Source organism: Macrobrachium rosenbergii, chromosome 8 (assembly GCF_040412425.1).
Source record: "Macrobrachium rosenbergii isolate ZJJX-2024 chromosome 8, ASM4041242v1, whole genome shotgun sequence".
NCBI classification, from domain to species: domain Eukaryota; kingdom Metazoa; phylum Arthropoda; class Malacostraca; order Decapoda; family Palaemonidae; genus Macrobrachium; species Macrobrachium rosenbergii.
Genome location: NC_089748.1, coordinates 70383990 through 70400206, shown reverse-complemented (window position 1 = coordinate 70400206; position 16217 = coordinate 70383990). Strand labels below are relative to the sequence as shown.

At 46.2% G+C, this 16217-nt stretch overlaps 1 protein-coding gene across 1 annotated transcript in view; it reads left to right on the top strand.

Annotated features, from left to right (window-relative positions):
* The first annotated feature begins 4630 nt into the window (after positions 1-4630).
* Positions 4631-16217, top strand: part of LOC136841180 (steroid receptor RNA activator 1-like) — a 92443-nt gene continuing 80856 nt past the window's right edge. The window contains exons 1-2 of the mRNA XM_067108220.1: positions 4631-4854; positions 15831-15993. Of these exons, the coding sequence (XP_066964321.1) occupies positions 4836-4854; positions 15831-15993 (182 nt within the window). The 5' untranslated portion in view covers positions 4631-4835. The remainder of the gene's footprint in view (positions 4855-15830; positions 15994-16217) is intronic.

Sequence of the window (16217 nt, the reverse complement as noted above, 5' to 3'; positions counted from 1 at the left end):
CATTAGGGTCATTGTGCACATGTAGGCACAAGTCTTCGAGTAGTCTGTAAAGGATGGATTCATCCATTCTTTGTGTATGAATGCATTAAATACTAATAATGGTGATGACTTCAGCACAAAAATTGACACCTCTATCCACTCCAATGGCCAAATCCTAATCAAAATCACTTATATAATACATTTATGCCATACAAGTTACAAACCAAAGGAAAAACAACATTAAGGAGGATCCTTACCAGGGGGTAGTTTAGAGGCATGTGGGCTAGGGAAGCATTGGTGGCGATGAGAACTCTTCTTGAGAATAAACAATGCAAGTATCAATTGTCTACTATGAGGGCAAGAATACCTAGTAGTAGAAAGAGGTGTCACAGAGGAAGCCTCATATAAAGACAAGCAACTCGTCCCTTGTGTTGAAATCTACTACTTGCATGCTGAGGAGGAATACTATTGCTTTCAGGCATGGATGTTGTCCAAAATAATACCATTGCGCTTGAGATAAATCCTTGTAAACTACGCAAGTAAAGATAAGAGAACTTGCTTAACCCTTACAAGAAGGCCACACAAATGGGTGTCCTCCATGGGTGATAAAAGTATTGCATGACTTGCCATCCATGCCAGCACAAGTATGCTGAGGCATAATGACAAGGGAATGAAATGGCAAAAGCACAATACACAGTATTAAACACACAATCCTGTAACAGGGTGAGAACTAACACTGAAACAAAACCAACAGTTATTGTGAGAGAGACAAACGGAATAAATGATCTAAGCAAGCGTCGGTACCCAAACAAGGAACCTTGATCTGGACAAAGAAAGTTAGATTAACATTACCCAAAAACAAGGAACCTCATTTTTAAATTATGTAAACATTGAAAGCAAAATTAAAAAACATTGAAAACTAAATGACAGAATAAAGAAAAACTGATTAACAAAATTACAGTAAGCCAAACCTCATTTTTTAAATTATGTAAACATTGAAAGCAAAATTAAAAAAACATTGAAAACTAAATGACAGAATAAAGAAAAACTGCAAATAAAGAATAATAAACAGAAGAACAGTAGGCTACTCATAGTATTAATAGCAACCACAAGGTGCTGACTGAAAGGTAACTTCATGAAAAAAACTCCCAAAATATTATAAGTTCATCATACACAAAGTCGAAAGGAAATATTAAGTAACCAAAAATGAAATCCTGTCAATGGCAAAAACTAAACAAATGTTTGTGAATCCAAGAATGGCAGCAAGTCTAAACACTATGAGGGAGAGACAAATAGCATGGCTGTGAGGATCCAGGATTTGGATAAGCATCTACACTGGAACTGTTTTCTTTGACAGGCTTCATTTTGTGCACGTGATTACATACCACACAGTTAATAACAGGACATTGAAATATGTATGATTAATGGTTTTATAAGTTTCTTATTGGATGTGGATAAAAACAAATTCAGTTGACAATGCTTTCCTCTAAAAAAAAATTAACTCTTCTAGTGGAAAAACTTCATAACATTTGTAATATTGATCGATGTTTACTCTGTGGATCAGTTGCGTATGGTACTATATATGGAATCATGGTGCATCAAAATGTATCACCAAAACTGCCATACATAAGAAAAAGATGCATATATCTATAACACAGAACTACAAGATTATAAGAGAGGATTGGAAACACCATTAGAGAAGCCAAACCAGAGCTAAATTGCATTCTTTTGTTTATCCACTGAAGAAATAAATATACAAAATGTGAACTAGCATATAGAAAAGATCAGATAAAACCGAATAAAAACAATACTGAACAAGTATACACAGTTTATCACTCATGAGATGATAAACTATTAATATAGAAGTCAAGGGATGAAATCCCCACCCAAAATAGGTGTAACATTCTTAACACAGTTCTCTACAACCTGTAAATTACCAACCCTAAACTGAAGAAATGGTCGTAATAAGATATCCAACAGAACACCACTTAATGGTACCTCACCTCCAGAGCCCTTTGTTGGCCGACTCGGTAGAGCTTTAGACTGTCATTCAATGGGCTGGAGTTCAATTCCCATGGCGGCTGATGAAAGTTAGAGGAATTTATTTCTGGTGATAAATTAATTTCTCGCTATAATGTGGTTCTGGATTCACAATAAGCTGTAGGTCCCGTTGCTAAGTAACCAAATGGTTCTTAGCCACGTAAAAATAAGTCTAATCCTTCAGGCCAGCCCTGTGGAGGCTGTTAATCAGCTCAGTGATCTGAAGTAAAACTGGAGGTATACTTTTTACCTCTACCAAAAGAAAACTGTATCAAAAAGCCAGATTTATATATGAAATTAAAACCTTTTCAGAAACACATTCACGATGAGCTCATACTATCTCCATTCATAAGAACTACTTCAAGATTTATGTACTGTACAGGGATTAGGGAAGGGAACTAAAAACATTAAGTTCAGGTAAAGAAGGGATTCCAGCCTAAGTGGTGTTGGCTTAAATTCAGAAATAAATGGAATAACGAATTATTACAATCTTGGATGCACCAAGCTGTCCCTGCAGGGTGGTAGTGCCATCAGTGCACCTCATGCGGTGCAGTGTAGGTAGTACTTAAAGTTCTTGAGTGTCCCTTTGGCCCCTATCTGCAACCCCTTTCATTCCTTTTACTGTATCTCCGTTATATTCTTTCTTCCATCTTGCTTTCCATCCTCTACTAATAATTGATTCATAGTGCAACTGTGAGGTTTTCCTCCTGCTACATCTTCAGAACATTTTTACTCTCAATTTCTGTTTCAGCGTTGAATGACCTGAATCCTATATTCTATTCTATTCTAGACCAAGCCGTGAAGAAAATGAAGTAATGTAGATACAATTGATGTAACTCCAAATGCAAATTAGATTAATCCTGAAGGAAATGAAGTAGGTAAACCAATGTAATAATGTATGCAAATCAAATAAATACTACAAGTGTTCAAAATACTGAAAAAACATACCTTAAATTTCAAGTTTGAGATGAGAGAAACAATTCCCACATAATGCTAAATTGACTATCAGGGTGATATTGATGATAGAGCTAACAAATGAAGGTCAGTGAAGGATACCTTTTATGGTTAAATTAGGACAACCAGTTGCTATTGCATGACATTTCTCTTCCTTCATAGGAATTACTTGTAACTGATGTAGCTCCTGAGTAAGATGAAGGGAAAGGAGGTGCGCGGCTATGACATTAGTAGATCGCCTATACCAACAGTTACCAGTTTCTAATATTTTTCAGACATATGCAAAAGTAGCTTGGGCGAGGGGTTTTCTGAGAGGCTTTAGCACCTCACCTCTTCTGTGCTACCACTGGATGGCAAACATTACAAGGATGGCATGAAGGAGCAGAGAAGTACTTTAGCTTGTCATACGTGGCTGAAATAGTGCCCCTAGAAAGAAAAATGCGGCTATCTTGCAGAGACAACAGGTCAAGCAAGATGGCCTTTGATACATTCATGTCAAATGAGGACACAAAGGAAGAAGTACCCCAGTGTAACATCCCCATTTCCAATGACTGGATAACGCAAATGAAAACTGTTTCAGTAATTGGAATGAAGCTAATTTATGATATGGAAATAAAACATTTGTATTGTTTTCAGGCCAAATTAACAATCTGAGCTGTGTGATCTTCTCAAGACGTTATAGGACAAGAGGCTGAAGGTTAATTTTATCAAACAAAAGGAAGTACTGAGACTCTTTGAAAGTCGTGATGTGTTTCAGTGGAAAGAAGAATATTACTTATTAGCATAAATTCTGATACAGTAAATAGGGAGAATGCCAAGATTCTGGTAATTGAGAATAGGTGTGAAAAAATCTTAACTAAAGAATTAAAAGTCATAAGAGCATTACGATTACTCTGCAATATATTTTGGTTGAATGGTGCAGAATTTGTTACAATGCAAGGTGGAGATGAATGAGCTTTATCATTGGGGAATGTTTGCTTAAGACGGTAGGCTATATACTATGTATAAAGTTGAATGAATCAAGGTCTGTGAAATAGCCTACCAAAGAGAGCTTTGATGAAGACAATTCACAGAGATTGGTGATGATTATTGGTTACAGATCAGGGACCAGGGTCACGTTTAGAAGTACAAACCTAACTTTCATGGAACTATGTGCACTTTTTGTACGCATGTTAATCTGCTGTATATGTGTGTCGGTATTGGCAAGGTCTATAGATAATTTTAATATACTGACCAGGTTATGGCTGATCCATCGTAAAACAGGTGTGAGGAATTTTATTTAATACTTCTCTTGACTGGCGACTGAGAGTGTGTTGAGTTAATAGCGATAGTTACTTGGCTTAAGTGAGTTTACACCACCGAGAATTCTCTCCAAATCTATTTTCTAAATAGGCCCATAATTCTGATAATAATTTGCATTTCTTCTTGTGGTCTCACATAGGTGTTTTGCAAGCGTATTGTGGTCTGGTATATCGGAGTATTACAAATAAATCTCTTGGAATATAGTTTGTGTATTATCGGTAGTTCTGTGGGTGACTTAAGGTAAAATGTCTCCTTACATTTTAATCACGTTTTCTGTTCTGTAAATGCAAAATATTTTAGACAAGACCCCAACACCAGAGGAAAAGCAAATTTAGAACATTATTGGAGGTCAAAGAAGAGAAGAAGAGTTAACTGAAACGTCAAACACATATGTCAAGTGTTGTTGTCAGCGACTAGTTGACTGTTGTTTGCCAACTTTTATGAAGGCGACCTCCGTGGCGTGTCGAGCGTATTACGTTGTCTGATTTTACTCGTCTCCAGATTGCGAATATTCACAGCGTTTCCAATCATAGATATCGTTAACCGCTGCCCCTATCATTATGGACCCAATTGGACCAGGTCAGCTGATATAAGTAGGCGTAGATGCAAGGCTCGTATAAAGCCCAAAGCCTAGTGACACTTAGGCCAGTGTCATTAGGCTAGAGGTTAAACCATGATAAAATTTTACCAAACCATGCTGGTATAATTGCATGTGTGATACAAGTTTGTACCACGCATATTATTGGGTAATTCTATGATACTTGTAATTCATCCACAAATAGGCTAGTACGTGAACCAAATCGTTTCATCCTAGTGTTAACCCATTCGTAGTCAAATATCCTAGGCTAGGCATACATGAACTACATACTTTTTCGAATGTGTATCGGGTTTATTGTTGTTGCAGATTGCTTGTGCTTATTCTTTTAAAATTTCCTCCTCTTTGTACACCCAACAATTATTGGGGGATATCAGTGAGAAACTGGGTTTTGCAGTGGTTGACTACCAAGTAAGTATTAGTGGAATGGAATAACTTAGTCAGTAAAGTATGATAATTATGTATTAATTACAACATTAATAATATGCAAAAATACATAGTTCTTGTGTGCCAACAGAAATTCAGAAGTGTATAAATGAAGAAAATGAGTGTGGTCAGTTACAGGTATACATCATAACCTAGCCTAACATAGGGACCATTTCTTTAGCTGGCCAGGCACAAACCCCCCACCTAATCTGACCAAGGACCGTTAAAGGCATCATGACCTAGCCTAGGGCACTTGGTTCTTATCTGGTTGGGGGGGCTTGGTACTCCTTGGACCCACACCTAACTTGAACCGAAGTGCAATAAAAGTCGTATAGTAAAATACAGGGCTGCATTTTAACATAACTTATTGAGCCAGGTCCTTACTTACCTTGGAGGACCCCCCCCTCTCCCCCCAGGCCTACACAGGCTTTTTCCTTGTCTTAACCTGACCTAGAGTACTATAAATCATAAAAATTAAATACAAATATTTATCTTACACTTGGTCCTAACTACCAATGGTGCACCCCCTGTCTCTCCCTTAGAATTGCATAGTGTATTTCTTACTTTGAGGGTGGGATGTACAGGAATAGAAGGCACATTGCTTTTGTCTCATTTTGAATCCCACTACTTATTTGCCTCTTTCGACTAAGGTTGCTTTTTTGGATAGCTATTTATCATTGAGAGGCTTACCTTACTTTCAAACAGATAAAGAGGCTGTTTACATCTTTAACATTATAAACATCACTTTAGATCTCCATCATCCATCTTACATACGAGGCAGACATTGTTAAAACGAAGAAAATGCCATGAAAATGGCGGAGATCTGAAAACATCTGGGAACTTTCGCATAAGAATTTATGAAGTTTAGTTGGTTCAGAAAGTTAGGTCAAGTAATTATTTTATAACAGAGAGAAAAAAGCTCTCTATAAGCACTCATGAATAACTCTTAAGTTACAAAGGCCCATTACCTCCCAGTGCCTAAGAACTTGGAATGAAACACATTCAAAATAGTAACATTGGGCTTAAATTAAAAAAAAATAAAAATGAAGCACACTTTTAGTAAAATGCACTACTGTAAAAGGTAAAGAATAATTTTTTGAGGCACACCAGGATTTTCTTACAACTCATCATGTCTCCATAAATACGAGTAAAAGTCAGGGTGCCAAACATGGAAGGAAATGCCACAAGAAAAGAAATATAATTTGTTCCGACACAATATACAAACCGTCAATCCTTTACATTAGGAACTACTTTCAGCGTTTGTTCTGACACTATACAAACCCAAGGTCCTTTACATTAGGATTACTTTCAGGCATAGGCTGGAAACAGCCATTGAACTTCAAACAAGGTGGTTAGGCAGTTAACTACTGTCCGGGAGGCGGGAGTACCACCTGCCCGGACGTAAACATTCCAATTTGCTTTCGGCCGTCCTGGAATACGGACGTTGTTTCTTCGCTCTCTGCCTGACTGCCCTTTTTCAGCCTTTTTGGTGAGAAAATTTCTTGTTTTCTAGCATGAATGTTGATAAACCTTCTAAACCCTCCTATCCCCAGCGTGTGTGTCCTGGGTTAGGAGGCAAGAAATGTAACACCTTTAGATTCAAGCGTTGACATGGACCCACGCTCTCTGCCCATCTTGCAGGGGCGTGTGTGTTCCACTGCTGACGCTCCTTGTATTGAGTGTTGTTCTTGGTCTCCCGAGCAATGAAAGAGGTTCGAAGGGAGGAAACGCTACTGTTGGAAGCTAGCCAAGGAATCGTCCGAGGGTAACACGCCCCCAGTGACTCAGTGATGAAAGCTGAATGTGTCGGGTTCGTTTCTCCCTCCCTGCAACTTCCTTGCTGCTCCCTCTCTCCTCAGGTGAGACTCCCCTCCTTCCTCATTCGTTTCGCCGGGTGTGGAAGGAGCGTTGAGAAGCCGGTTGCAGGACATCCTCTCAGGGGTTTCTTCTCGTTCTGGGAAGTTTTTTTCCCCAGGACAGGCGACAGGCTCCCAGCCTAACTAACTTTTTCTTCAGGTTTTCGGTTGGATAGCCAGGCGTCAGACCTATCCTCGGCCTGGCTACACCTGAGTCTACCTGGCGTTCCCGTCTGAGGTTTGGTGTCGCATCTGTCTGGCGCTAGGGGCGTTGCAGGGTTGTCGGCTGATTCATCAGCACAATGACCTCGGGGGAGGACCACGGCCTCAACTGTGAGTTGTCCATCGGCGCCTCGAATCCTTTTGTGGACAGAAGGAACCCAAGGCCGGTGGGGCTGCCGTGGTCACGCTTTTGCCAAAGGGTCCTCGACCAGGTGAATAGTCTTGTGTCTGGGCAAGACAGTTACGGCTTAGATCGAGCCAGCTCGGATAAGCTTCTTTCCCCATCTCCCTTGTCAGATCAAAGCTTCTACACTCCAGTGGAGAGGGCTTTGCTGACTAAACAGGAGTTGACCAGACCTTGCGCGTCTGGATCCGGGTCTTCGTTGCAGCAACTTGCAGAGAGCATCTCCCTCTCTCAGCAAGAAAGCAACCTTGGCTCCACCGCCATGGCGGCCTTCCAGGCAGCCTCCTGACTCGATCTGTGGTCCTTCAACGGTATCGAAGGTGGCTCTTTCCTCGAACTCTTCTCGTGCCCTGGGGAGGACTCTGCCTTTGGAGACTGTGCCAGTGTGGGGTAGGGCCGTCTCCTACCTCGCCCACCAGACAGCAAACCTGTGGGCAAATCTGGTCCTGAAGCGGAGAGACGCCGATTCTTTCTCGCTTCTCCAGGTCTGTAGGTCCAGAGTCGGCAATGACCCTAAAGAATGGGCGTTGCTGGGTTCACCTCTCTTCCCTAGGGGAGTTGGTGGGCGCCGGTAGACAACGCCAGGCCAATGACAGTGACCAACTTGTCCACCAGGCAGTGGCCAGGAACCTCTGGTCCTCATCCCACTGCAGCCGGGCCCTTGGGCCAGGCTAGCACCTGGCCCCTAAGAACTCCCAGTCTTTGAAGGGACCCGTGAAACACAGCCTTCTTCTTTTTCTCTAGAAAGGGTGGTCCTTCCGCCCCCTTTCAGCCCACTTTCCAATCCACGGTAAAGGACAAGGAAAAGGAAGAAAGAGGGAAATGCTAGGGGCGGTGTTCCCCCCAAAAAGCTGCGAGAAGGTGAGGGGTGCATGTCGAGCCATTGGGCAACATGGCAGCGACATGGGCGAGACCTGGATGGTGGATTAATACCGGGAGGATATCTACCACCTTTGAGCCTCGGCCTCCCCTCATCTACACTCTGGTCCATCTCACACATCACGTCCCAAGGATCTCCGAAGGACACGCACTCAGCAGAAGTGCAGGCCATGCTGAGCAAAGGGTGCTGTAGAAGTCATGTCGGACCAGTCTCCAGGCTTTTACAGCCGTTTTTCGTAGAAAGCCTCAGGGATGAGACCAGTCTCGACCTCTCTCCCTTGAACTGTTTTAGATTACAGACTTCGATTCCACGATGGAAACAGCGCCAATCTGTCTTTACTTCCATCAGGGAGAACGACTTCATCTTACAGGGGACTTGAAGGATCGTATTTCCAAATACCCATTCATCCGTCGTCTATGAAAGTACCTCTCTCTTTGTCCTCGGGGAGACGGTCTTCCAGTTCACGGCACTTTGCTTCGGGCTCGGCCGCTCCCAGGTGTTCATGAGAGTCTTCTTGCTCGTTTCAGCAGGCCCACTCGCATGGGATATGTCTACTGAGGTATCTCAATGACTGGCCGTTCCTGGCGAGCTCCCGCTCGCAGTTGCTACAGGACAGGGATCGGCTTGAGTTTTGCGCGATCTTGGGATGTGTGGTGAATCTCGAAGTCAGATCTCACCCCAAACAGATGACAAAGTACCTGGGCATGCTGATGACTTGACTTGGCAGCGAGTTTTCCGATCGGACTCTCGTATCGGCAGGTTCAGGCAGGCAGTGTCACGACGCAGGAGCAGCCAGCCCGGCAATGGCAAGTCGTCATCGGTCACCTGTCGTCGCTGGAGAAGCTAGTACCTCACGGGCATCTTGCCTGCGGTCTCTACGGTGAGACAAGGGTATTGGTCTCAATCCGAGACCCCCAGTCCTTCTCATTCCTCTTTCAGAGGTGAGGAGTGACCTTTGCTGGTGGATGGATGACAGGAACCTCTTGATAGGGAGTATCCTGCATGCTCCCCCTACATGCTACTGTTCTCAGATGCATCGACTGAGGATGGGAGGGCGCACACCTGGAGGGTTGCTGACTTAGGGGTGTGGCACCGAGGGCGACAAGCGCCTTCATCAACATCCTGGAACTCAGGCAGCCTTCCTGGCATCGGCGAAGAGTTGGTAGAACTTCACAGACTTTCCTTCGATGGTAAACACTCGAGGGATGCGGATCCAGTTCGCGGCTTCGATTTCATCCCTAGATTTGCGTGGCGAAGACTCAGAATCGCCGGTCCCTGACGCACAGTTAGAGTCCTTCACGATCTCCTCCTAGAGGACTTTGTAGGTAATGAACCAGACGAGATGCTACTGTGTCCTGTTAAGAGTGCTGCGGCACTATCTGAATAACCAAGCATTGGTTAGTAGCTGGTGAGGAAATATAGTGGTTGCAGCTACTGATAAAGAAGAGGACTTGACGTCCCCAGCCTGAGTGTCGACGACTCTTTGTTAGTACTGGCGACCAAGAAAGAAGTGTCCCCAGAACACCATCTCCTTCTGGCTTCGTGAGACGATAAGGAGGCGTATTTCTGCAGGAAGATGACACGCGATACGCTTCCGGGAGTTCATGAAGTCCGCATTAGTCCCACCTCCGGTGGAAGATCATGTTGTTTCCATGGTGTTGAAGGCGGGCGTGTGGTCCCAACAGACTACCTTCCCTCCTTCTACCTCCGGGATGTTGCTCCCACAAGTCCTTGGACACTTTTTCCTTGGGTCCTGTGGTGGCTGCTCAGCAAGTTGTGTAAGCTTAGCTCCCTCTAACAGGACAGGTTGCATCTCGCGCCTAAGATATGCCGGTTGTGATTGGGAGAATGAATGTGGAGTGACTGGCTTCTCTTCTTTCTCCCCACCTGAAAACTCTTTCCTCACGGGCAAGGGAGCGGACGTGCCATTACATGCTGGATCTGGCGGTCGTGCAGGTAAGCACCAACAGGAGCTCCGTTCTATTTTCGTTCAGGTTGATGGAAGCAACCCCCTCCTTCCTCTTGCAGGGGAGGAGACCATGACTATAAGACAAACCCAATGCCTGTGATTTGCCTTTATGTCATCCGACTCCAAGTTCTTCTTAGCCTACTTTGCATGAACTGACATTTCCTCTTTTAGCAAAAGGGACCTGGAGAATCTGACAACTGATCTCGTTTCTTACAACCCAATCATTTTGTCAGAGCAGTTTTTCCCCTTCCTCGCTCTCTCTGGGACCAGGAAGGAAAACAAGGTAGTGAACTCAGTCCAGTTCATAGAGACTCACTCAGATTCCTCTCCAACCAGTGAGTCTCTAATGTAAAGGATCAAGGTTTTGTATATTGTGTCAGAACAAATCACAATTTTTAAAGTAAATTGTATTTTTCCTAACTATACAAATCTGAGGTCTTTACATTTTATGCCCTACTTCATGCCACCCTCAGTCTGATATCTTGGGAAAGGCAAGGTGGAATGTTTACATCTGGGCAGGTGGTACCCACCTGCCTCCCGGACAGTAGTTAACTGCCTAACCACCTTGTTTGAAGTTCAACGGCCGTTTCCAGCCTACGCCTGAAAGTAATCCTAATATAAAGGATCTTGGGTTTGTATAGTCAGGAAAAATACAATTTACTTTAAAAAATTGTGATTTTCGCTGCCTGCGCTCAGAGAGTTGCGGGGTGGGTGGGAGGTTGCGGACGTCGTCTGTAAGTTATGCTTCCACAGCGTCCTTGGTGGCCTTCCCTCTGTCCTTTTCTCTCCCCGTAGGTTCTTCCTTATCTCTCCTTTGGTAGAGACCTTCCAGACCTTCCAGCTTCCCTTGCAAGCATAGGCTTTCTCGCTGAGCGGCAGCGGCTATAGCCGGATATCTCTTGAAATCCTCTGCAACACTCCCAGGAATTGGAGCCTTTGCTGGTGGGTGTCGTTGTGGAATTCCTTCTCAGGTCAGAGTCACTCTTCAAACTGGACTTCCTCGTCTTCTCTGCCAGGGGTTGTTGCTTCTTTCCCTTTCATTTGTGAAGAACGTAGGCCCTTGCGACCTAGTCTTCTATCTGAAGTAGCCTTCTTCTCCTCAGTCAAGATTTAGCTACGTAATGAAGCTTCTTCAGTCTTGCTTGCTGTTCCTGTGTGGCATGTGACTCTCATTTAGGGTTCTTGTCCATGCTGCATGCGCCCTTACGAGGAGTCGTGGACAGCGATGTGGCCTCGTGAGGAACATCTTTCATCTTGCTTCCGCCTTGTTCTTGGCTGACATGCTGCTCTCTCCCAGGCAAATGCTGGCCGAGCTCAGTCGTTGCCGGGATGTGCCTTCTGCTGCAGCCCCTCCTGCTGTTCCTGAGTCAGCAGCCTCACTCCTGGCTTGGGACTTGTGGCGTTCCTGAAGCAGATGGTGAAGAAGGAGAAGAGGTCTAGGAAGGTGTCGTCGTCTTCATCTTCATCTTGATCATCATCGTTGTCTTTGTCTGCTGCTTCTTCCTCCTCCTTCCAAGGCTTTCGCGGCCAGGAAGAAGAAGTCTGCCTCTCCCCACTGAAATCTTGCACCGAGACTTCTAGGGTCTGCCTCCTTCCACAGGGAAGGCAGTGGGATCTCTCATCGGCTCTTCCTGATCCTTGGATCAGGAACAGCTGCTTGGCCTCCGGGCCAGGGCACCAGAGGAGCCAAGGGCGTGCAGACCAGGTCGGCACTCCCGCTGCGCCTAAGGAACTTCCTGCATCTAAAGCCAGCGAGTCGCGTCGGACACTTTCGTTCGCGAAGTTGCTCTGAGGCACCGGGTCCCCAAGGAGTACCCCTGGTACTGATCTGACGCAGGAGAAACTTCGCCATACAGACAGGGGCGTGGGGTGAGGAAAGAGGGGCATGCAGGTGCTCCGTCTCTTCCTGCTGGCACTCCTTCAGGTGCCAAGTCAGGTTCCCGGATAGTGCTTCAGCCCGCGGGCCAAACGAAGAAAGGTAGGGAAGAAGTCCCCTACTCAGTCTTCCCCGGAGGCTCCTGCCTCGCGAAGAAGACTGGGAGCGCGTCAGAGGACAAGCGCAAGCTCGCGCCAGTCGTCAGCGTTCGACTCCTCCCAGTCGGCCACGTCCGCGCTGGCCATCCTGGCTCGGGGGAGGAGGAGTCTTGTGGCCGGCTCTCGCCGAGCCTCTCCGCTCTCCTCGGGAGATCGCTTCACCTGGGCTGAAGCAGTCTCCTTGACCGGGGCTCGTCATCACCGTGGGTTGGTGACTGCTCTTGGCCCACTGCCTCTGCTGGTTTCTGCCAGTAAAGCCAGTGGGAGCGCCCGATCTTCACTCGCCTGTCCCCTCCGCCCCTTTGGTTTCTTCCAGGGGGGCGAGTCAGAGGAGGAGCTCTGAGAGTGTTCTCCTCAGAGTTCTACTGCGTGACCTGGCACCTGACCGGTTCTTGGCTCGACCAGGTCCCTACGCCAGCGTAGTTCAGAAAGATCCACGGGGTCTGCCGAGGTTCCCCCTCCTGCTGGGAGAGTAGTTGAGGACCGCACTCTGGAGGGACTCGAGGTCCTCTGTCCCGGGATGCGGGACACCCGAAATACATAGGACTTTGCGGAGGTTATCGCGCTGATTCGTCAGCACAATGACCTCGGGGAAGGGTTACGGCCTCGTTGTGGATCGTCCATCGTGCCTCAATCCTTCTGGGGACCCAAGAAGGAACCCAAGGCTTCGGTGGGGCTGCCCGTGGTCCACGCTTGCCGAGGGTTACTCGACCAGGTGAACAGTCTTGTGTCTGGGCATGACAGTTCGTTCATTGAGCTGCTCGGACAAGCTTCTTTTCTCCTCCTCTGCCTCGTCCAGAAGCGTTTTCGCTCCAGTGGAAGGGGCGTTGCTGACCAAACAGGTTGACCCGGACCTGACTCGTTTGGATCCGGGTCTGTCGTTCAACAATTGACTGCAGAGAGCATATCCTCTCTCAGTAAGCTGCAACCCTGGAAGCCACCGCCATGGCAGCCTTCCAAGCAGTCTCCTGGCTCGATCTGTGGTCATTCACAGTAAGCGAAGGTAGCTGCTTCCTCAGGAAAGCTATTGGACCTGGGAGGACTCTGCCTTTTGGGAGACTGTGCCAGTCTGGGGTAGGGCTATTTCTACCTCCCACCAGACTGCAAACCTGTGGGCGAACCGTCCAGCTAAAGCGGAGGGATGCGTTCTCTCTCGCTTTTTGCCAGGTCTGTAGGTCCGAGTCAGCGCTTGCCTCTTCGGAATGGACCGTTGCTGGGTTCCTCCTCTCTTCCCTAGAGAGTTAGTGGACAAGCGCCCGTGCCGAGGAAACACCCTTCTTCTTCTGCCCCAAGAAGGGGGTCCTCCTGCCCTTTTCAGCCACTTTCAAGCCAGTAAAGGGGCAAGGGTAAGAAAGAAGAAGGAAAAGCAGCTAGGGCGTTACCCCCAAAAGCTGCCGGTGGGGTTGCCACCTGTCGAGCCATTGGGCAATCCTGGCAGCCGACAGAGCCGAGACCTGGATAGTGGATGTCCTTCGGGAGGGATATCTACTACCCTCTCAAGGCGTCTCGGCCTCCCCTCACCTTTTCCGGTCCATCTCCCAAAACATATCTTCCAGGTTCGTCGAAGGACATCGACCACAGCAGAAGTGCAAAGCCATGCTGAGCAAGGGTGCTGTAGAAAGTCGTGTCGGACGAGTCTCCAGCTTTACAGCTGCATCTTTCTCATAGAGAAAGCCTCAGGGGATGGAGACCGGTCATGAACCTCTCTGCCTTGAACCGTTTCGTTCACCAGACTCGGTTCATGATGGAAACAAGCGCCAAACTGTGCTGGCCTCCATCGGGAGAACGACTTCATGCTTACGGTGGACTTGAAGGATGCGTATTTCCAGATACCCATCCATCCGTCGTCTACATAAGTACCTCCCGCTTTTTGTCCTCGGGAGTCAGTCTTCCAATTCATGGCACTTTGCTTCGGGCTCTCGACTGCTCCCCAGGTGTTCACGAGTATTCTCTCTCCTGTCAGCTTGGGCCCTTTCCTTGCGGGATCGTCTTCTGAGGGTATCGACGACTGGCTAGTCCTGAGCTCGGCTTTTCGTAGGTGCTACAGGACAGGGATCGTCTCCTCGAGTTTTGCGGGATCTAGGGATCATGGTAAATCTGGAGAAGTCCAGATCTCACCCCAAGCAGAGGGACAAAGCACTTGGGCATGCGGATAGATACGGGGTGGCAGAAAGTCTTTCCCTCGGACTCTTGTATCAGCAAGTTCAGGCAGGCAGCACAGCTGTTCCTGTCATGGCAGGAGCAACCAGCTCGGCAATGGCAGAGTGTCATCGGTCACCTGTCGTCTTTGGAGAAGCTGTACCTCCACGGGCGTCTTCACCTGTAGTCTCTCCGGTGGAGACTCAAGGAGTATTGGTCCCAGTCCCAAGACCCCAGTCCTTCCTCATTCCTCTTTCCGAGTGAGGAAAAGGACCTTCACTGGTAGTTAGACGACAGGAACCTCTTGATAGGAGTATCCTTGCATACTCCCCCTCCGACATGCTTCTGTTCTCGCGCATTGACCGAGGATGAGGCACACCTGAGGGTTGCTGACTTCAGAGTGTGGCACCAAGACGGCAGCACCTTCACATCAACATCCTCAGAACTCAAGGCGGCCTTCCTGGCCCTCCAGGATTCGGGATCGAAGTGTGGGACACTCCGTGGTACTGATGAGTGACAATACCACGGTAGTGGCATCGTCAACAAGCAGGGGACTGGTGTCCACCAGCTTCACCAGTTGACGATGCAGGTGCACGATGGGCCGTGGCTCACTCGGTGAGACCCTGTCAGCCAGGTACATTCCAGGCAAGAGGAATGTCGTGGCAGACAAGCTCAGCCGCCAGAGCCAGGTGGTAGGACCAGATGGTCCCTCCATCAGAAGTGTGAAAGGCTGTTCGACCTGTGAGGGCGTCCAGCCATCAATCTGTTCGCCACCCGGCACAAGAGAAAGCTCCAGGTCTTCTGTTCTGTTGTGTTGGACCCATCGACCACTGGGGACCCAAATGCATTCTCAGATAGTTGGAAAAGGGGCTCCCTTCTTCCTCTGGGATGTGTTTTGAGAATGCTGCCTTTGCAGATTAGTCTGGATTAAATCAATGGTTTTTAATTAGAATTCATTATATTTCTTGAAAATTAGATATTAATCATTTTATCATTCATGCTAGCATCAGGTAGTTCATGTTTATTTTGTTCATTCAGAATATTTTGAAGGTACTTCATCAGTTATTCCAATATCTTTCTTTTCCACTTTGGGTTTGCATTGAAAAGATTTATTTTTTCAAACTCATTTTTAATTAATCATTCATTTATACTGAAGTTATGGGCTATAGAAAGATCTGGATATATAAAGTGTATTTTTTTATTGGTATGGTTTTAAAGTATTTCATAAATGTTAATTTTTTATTTTTAAGGAAATCATGAACGTGCCTGGAATGATCCTCCAAAGTTTGCTTTTAATTCTTCTGGGTCAAGTGGAAGTATAAATCCCTCCGGCAGACGGCGTCTCTTGAATAAAAGAGTACCAGTCCCAATTGGTCCACTGGCTGGTACATCACCATTACCACCTCCATTAAAGTAAGCAACCATAACGTTAGTACAAACTATTTCTTTACTTTTATTGTAAGGCCTTATCAGTATTAGGAGATAATACTTTACAATATTAGGAGATAAGAGCATGTGGTTTAATTTTCACTCCACGAAGGAGAGTGCATTTTATTGGCACAGAAGAAGCAAGCTGCAAACTGATTGAATGCTGGGTGAAAGAAATGGAAAGAAGTACTAATAGTTTGTTGTAATTT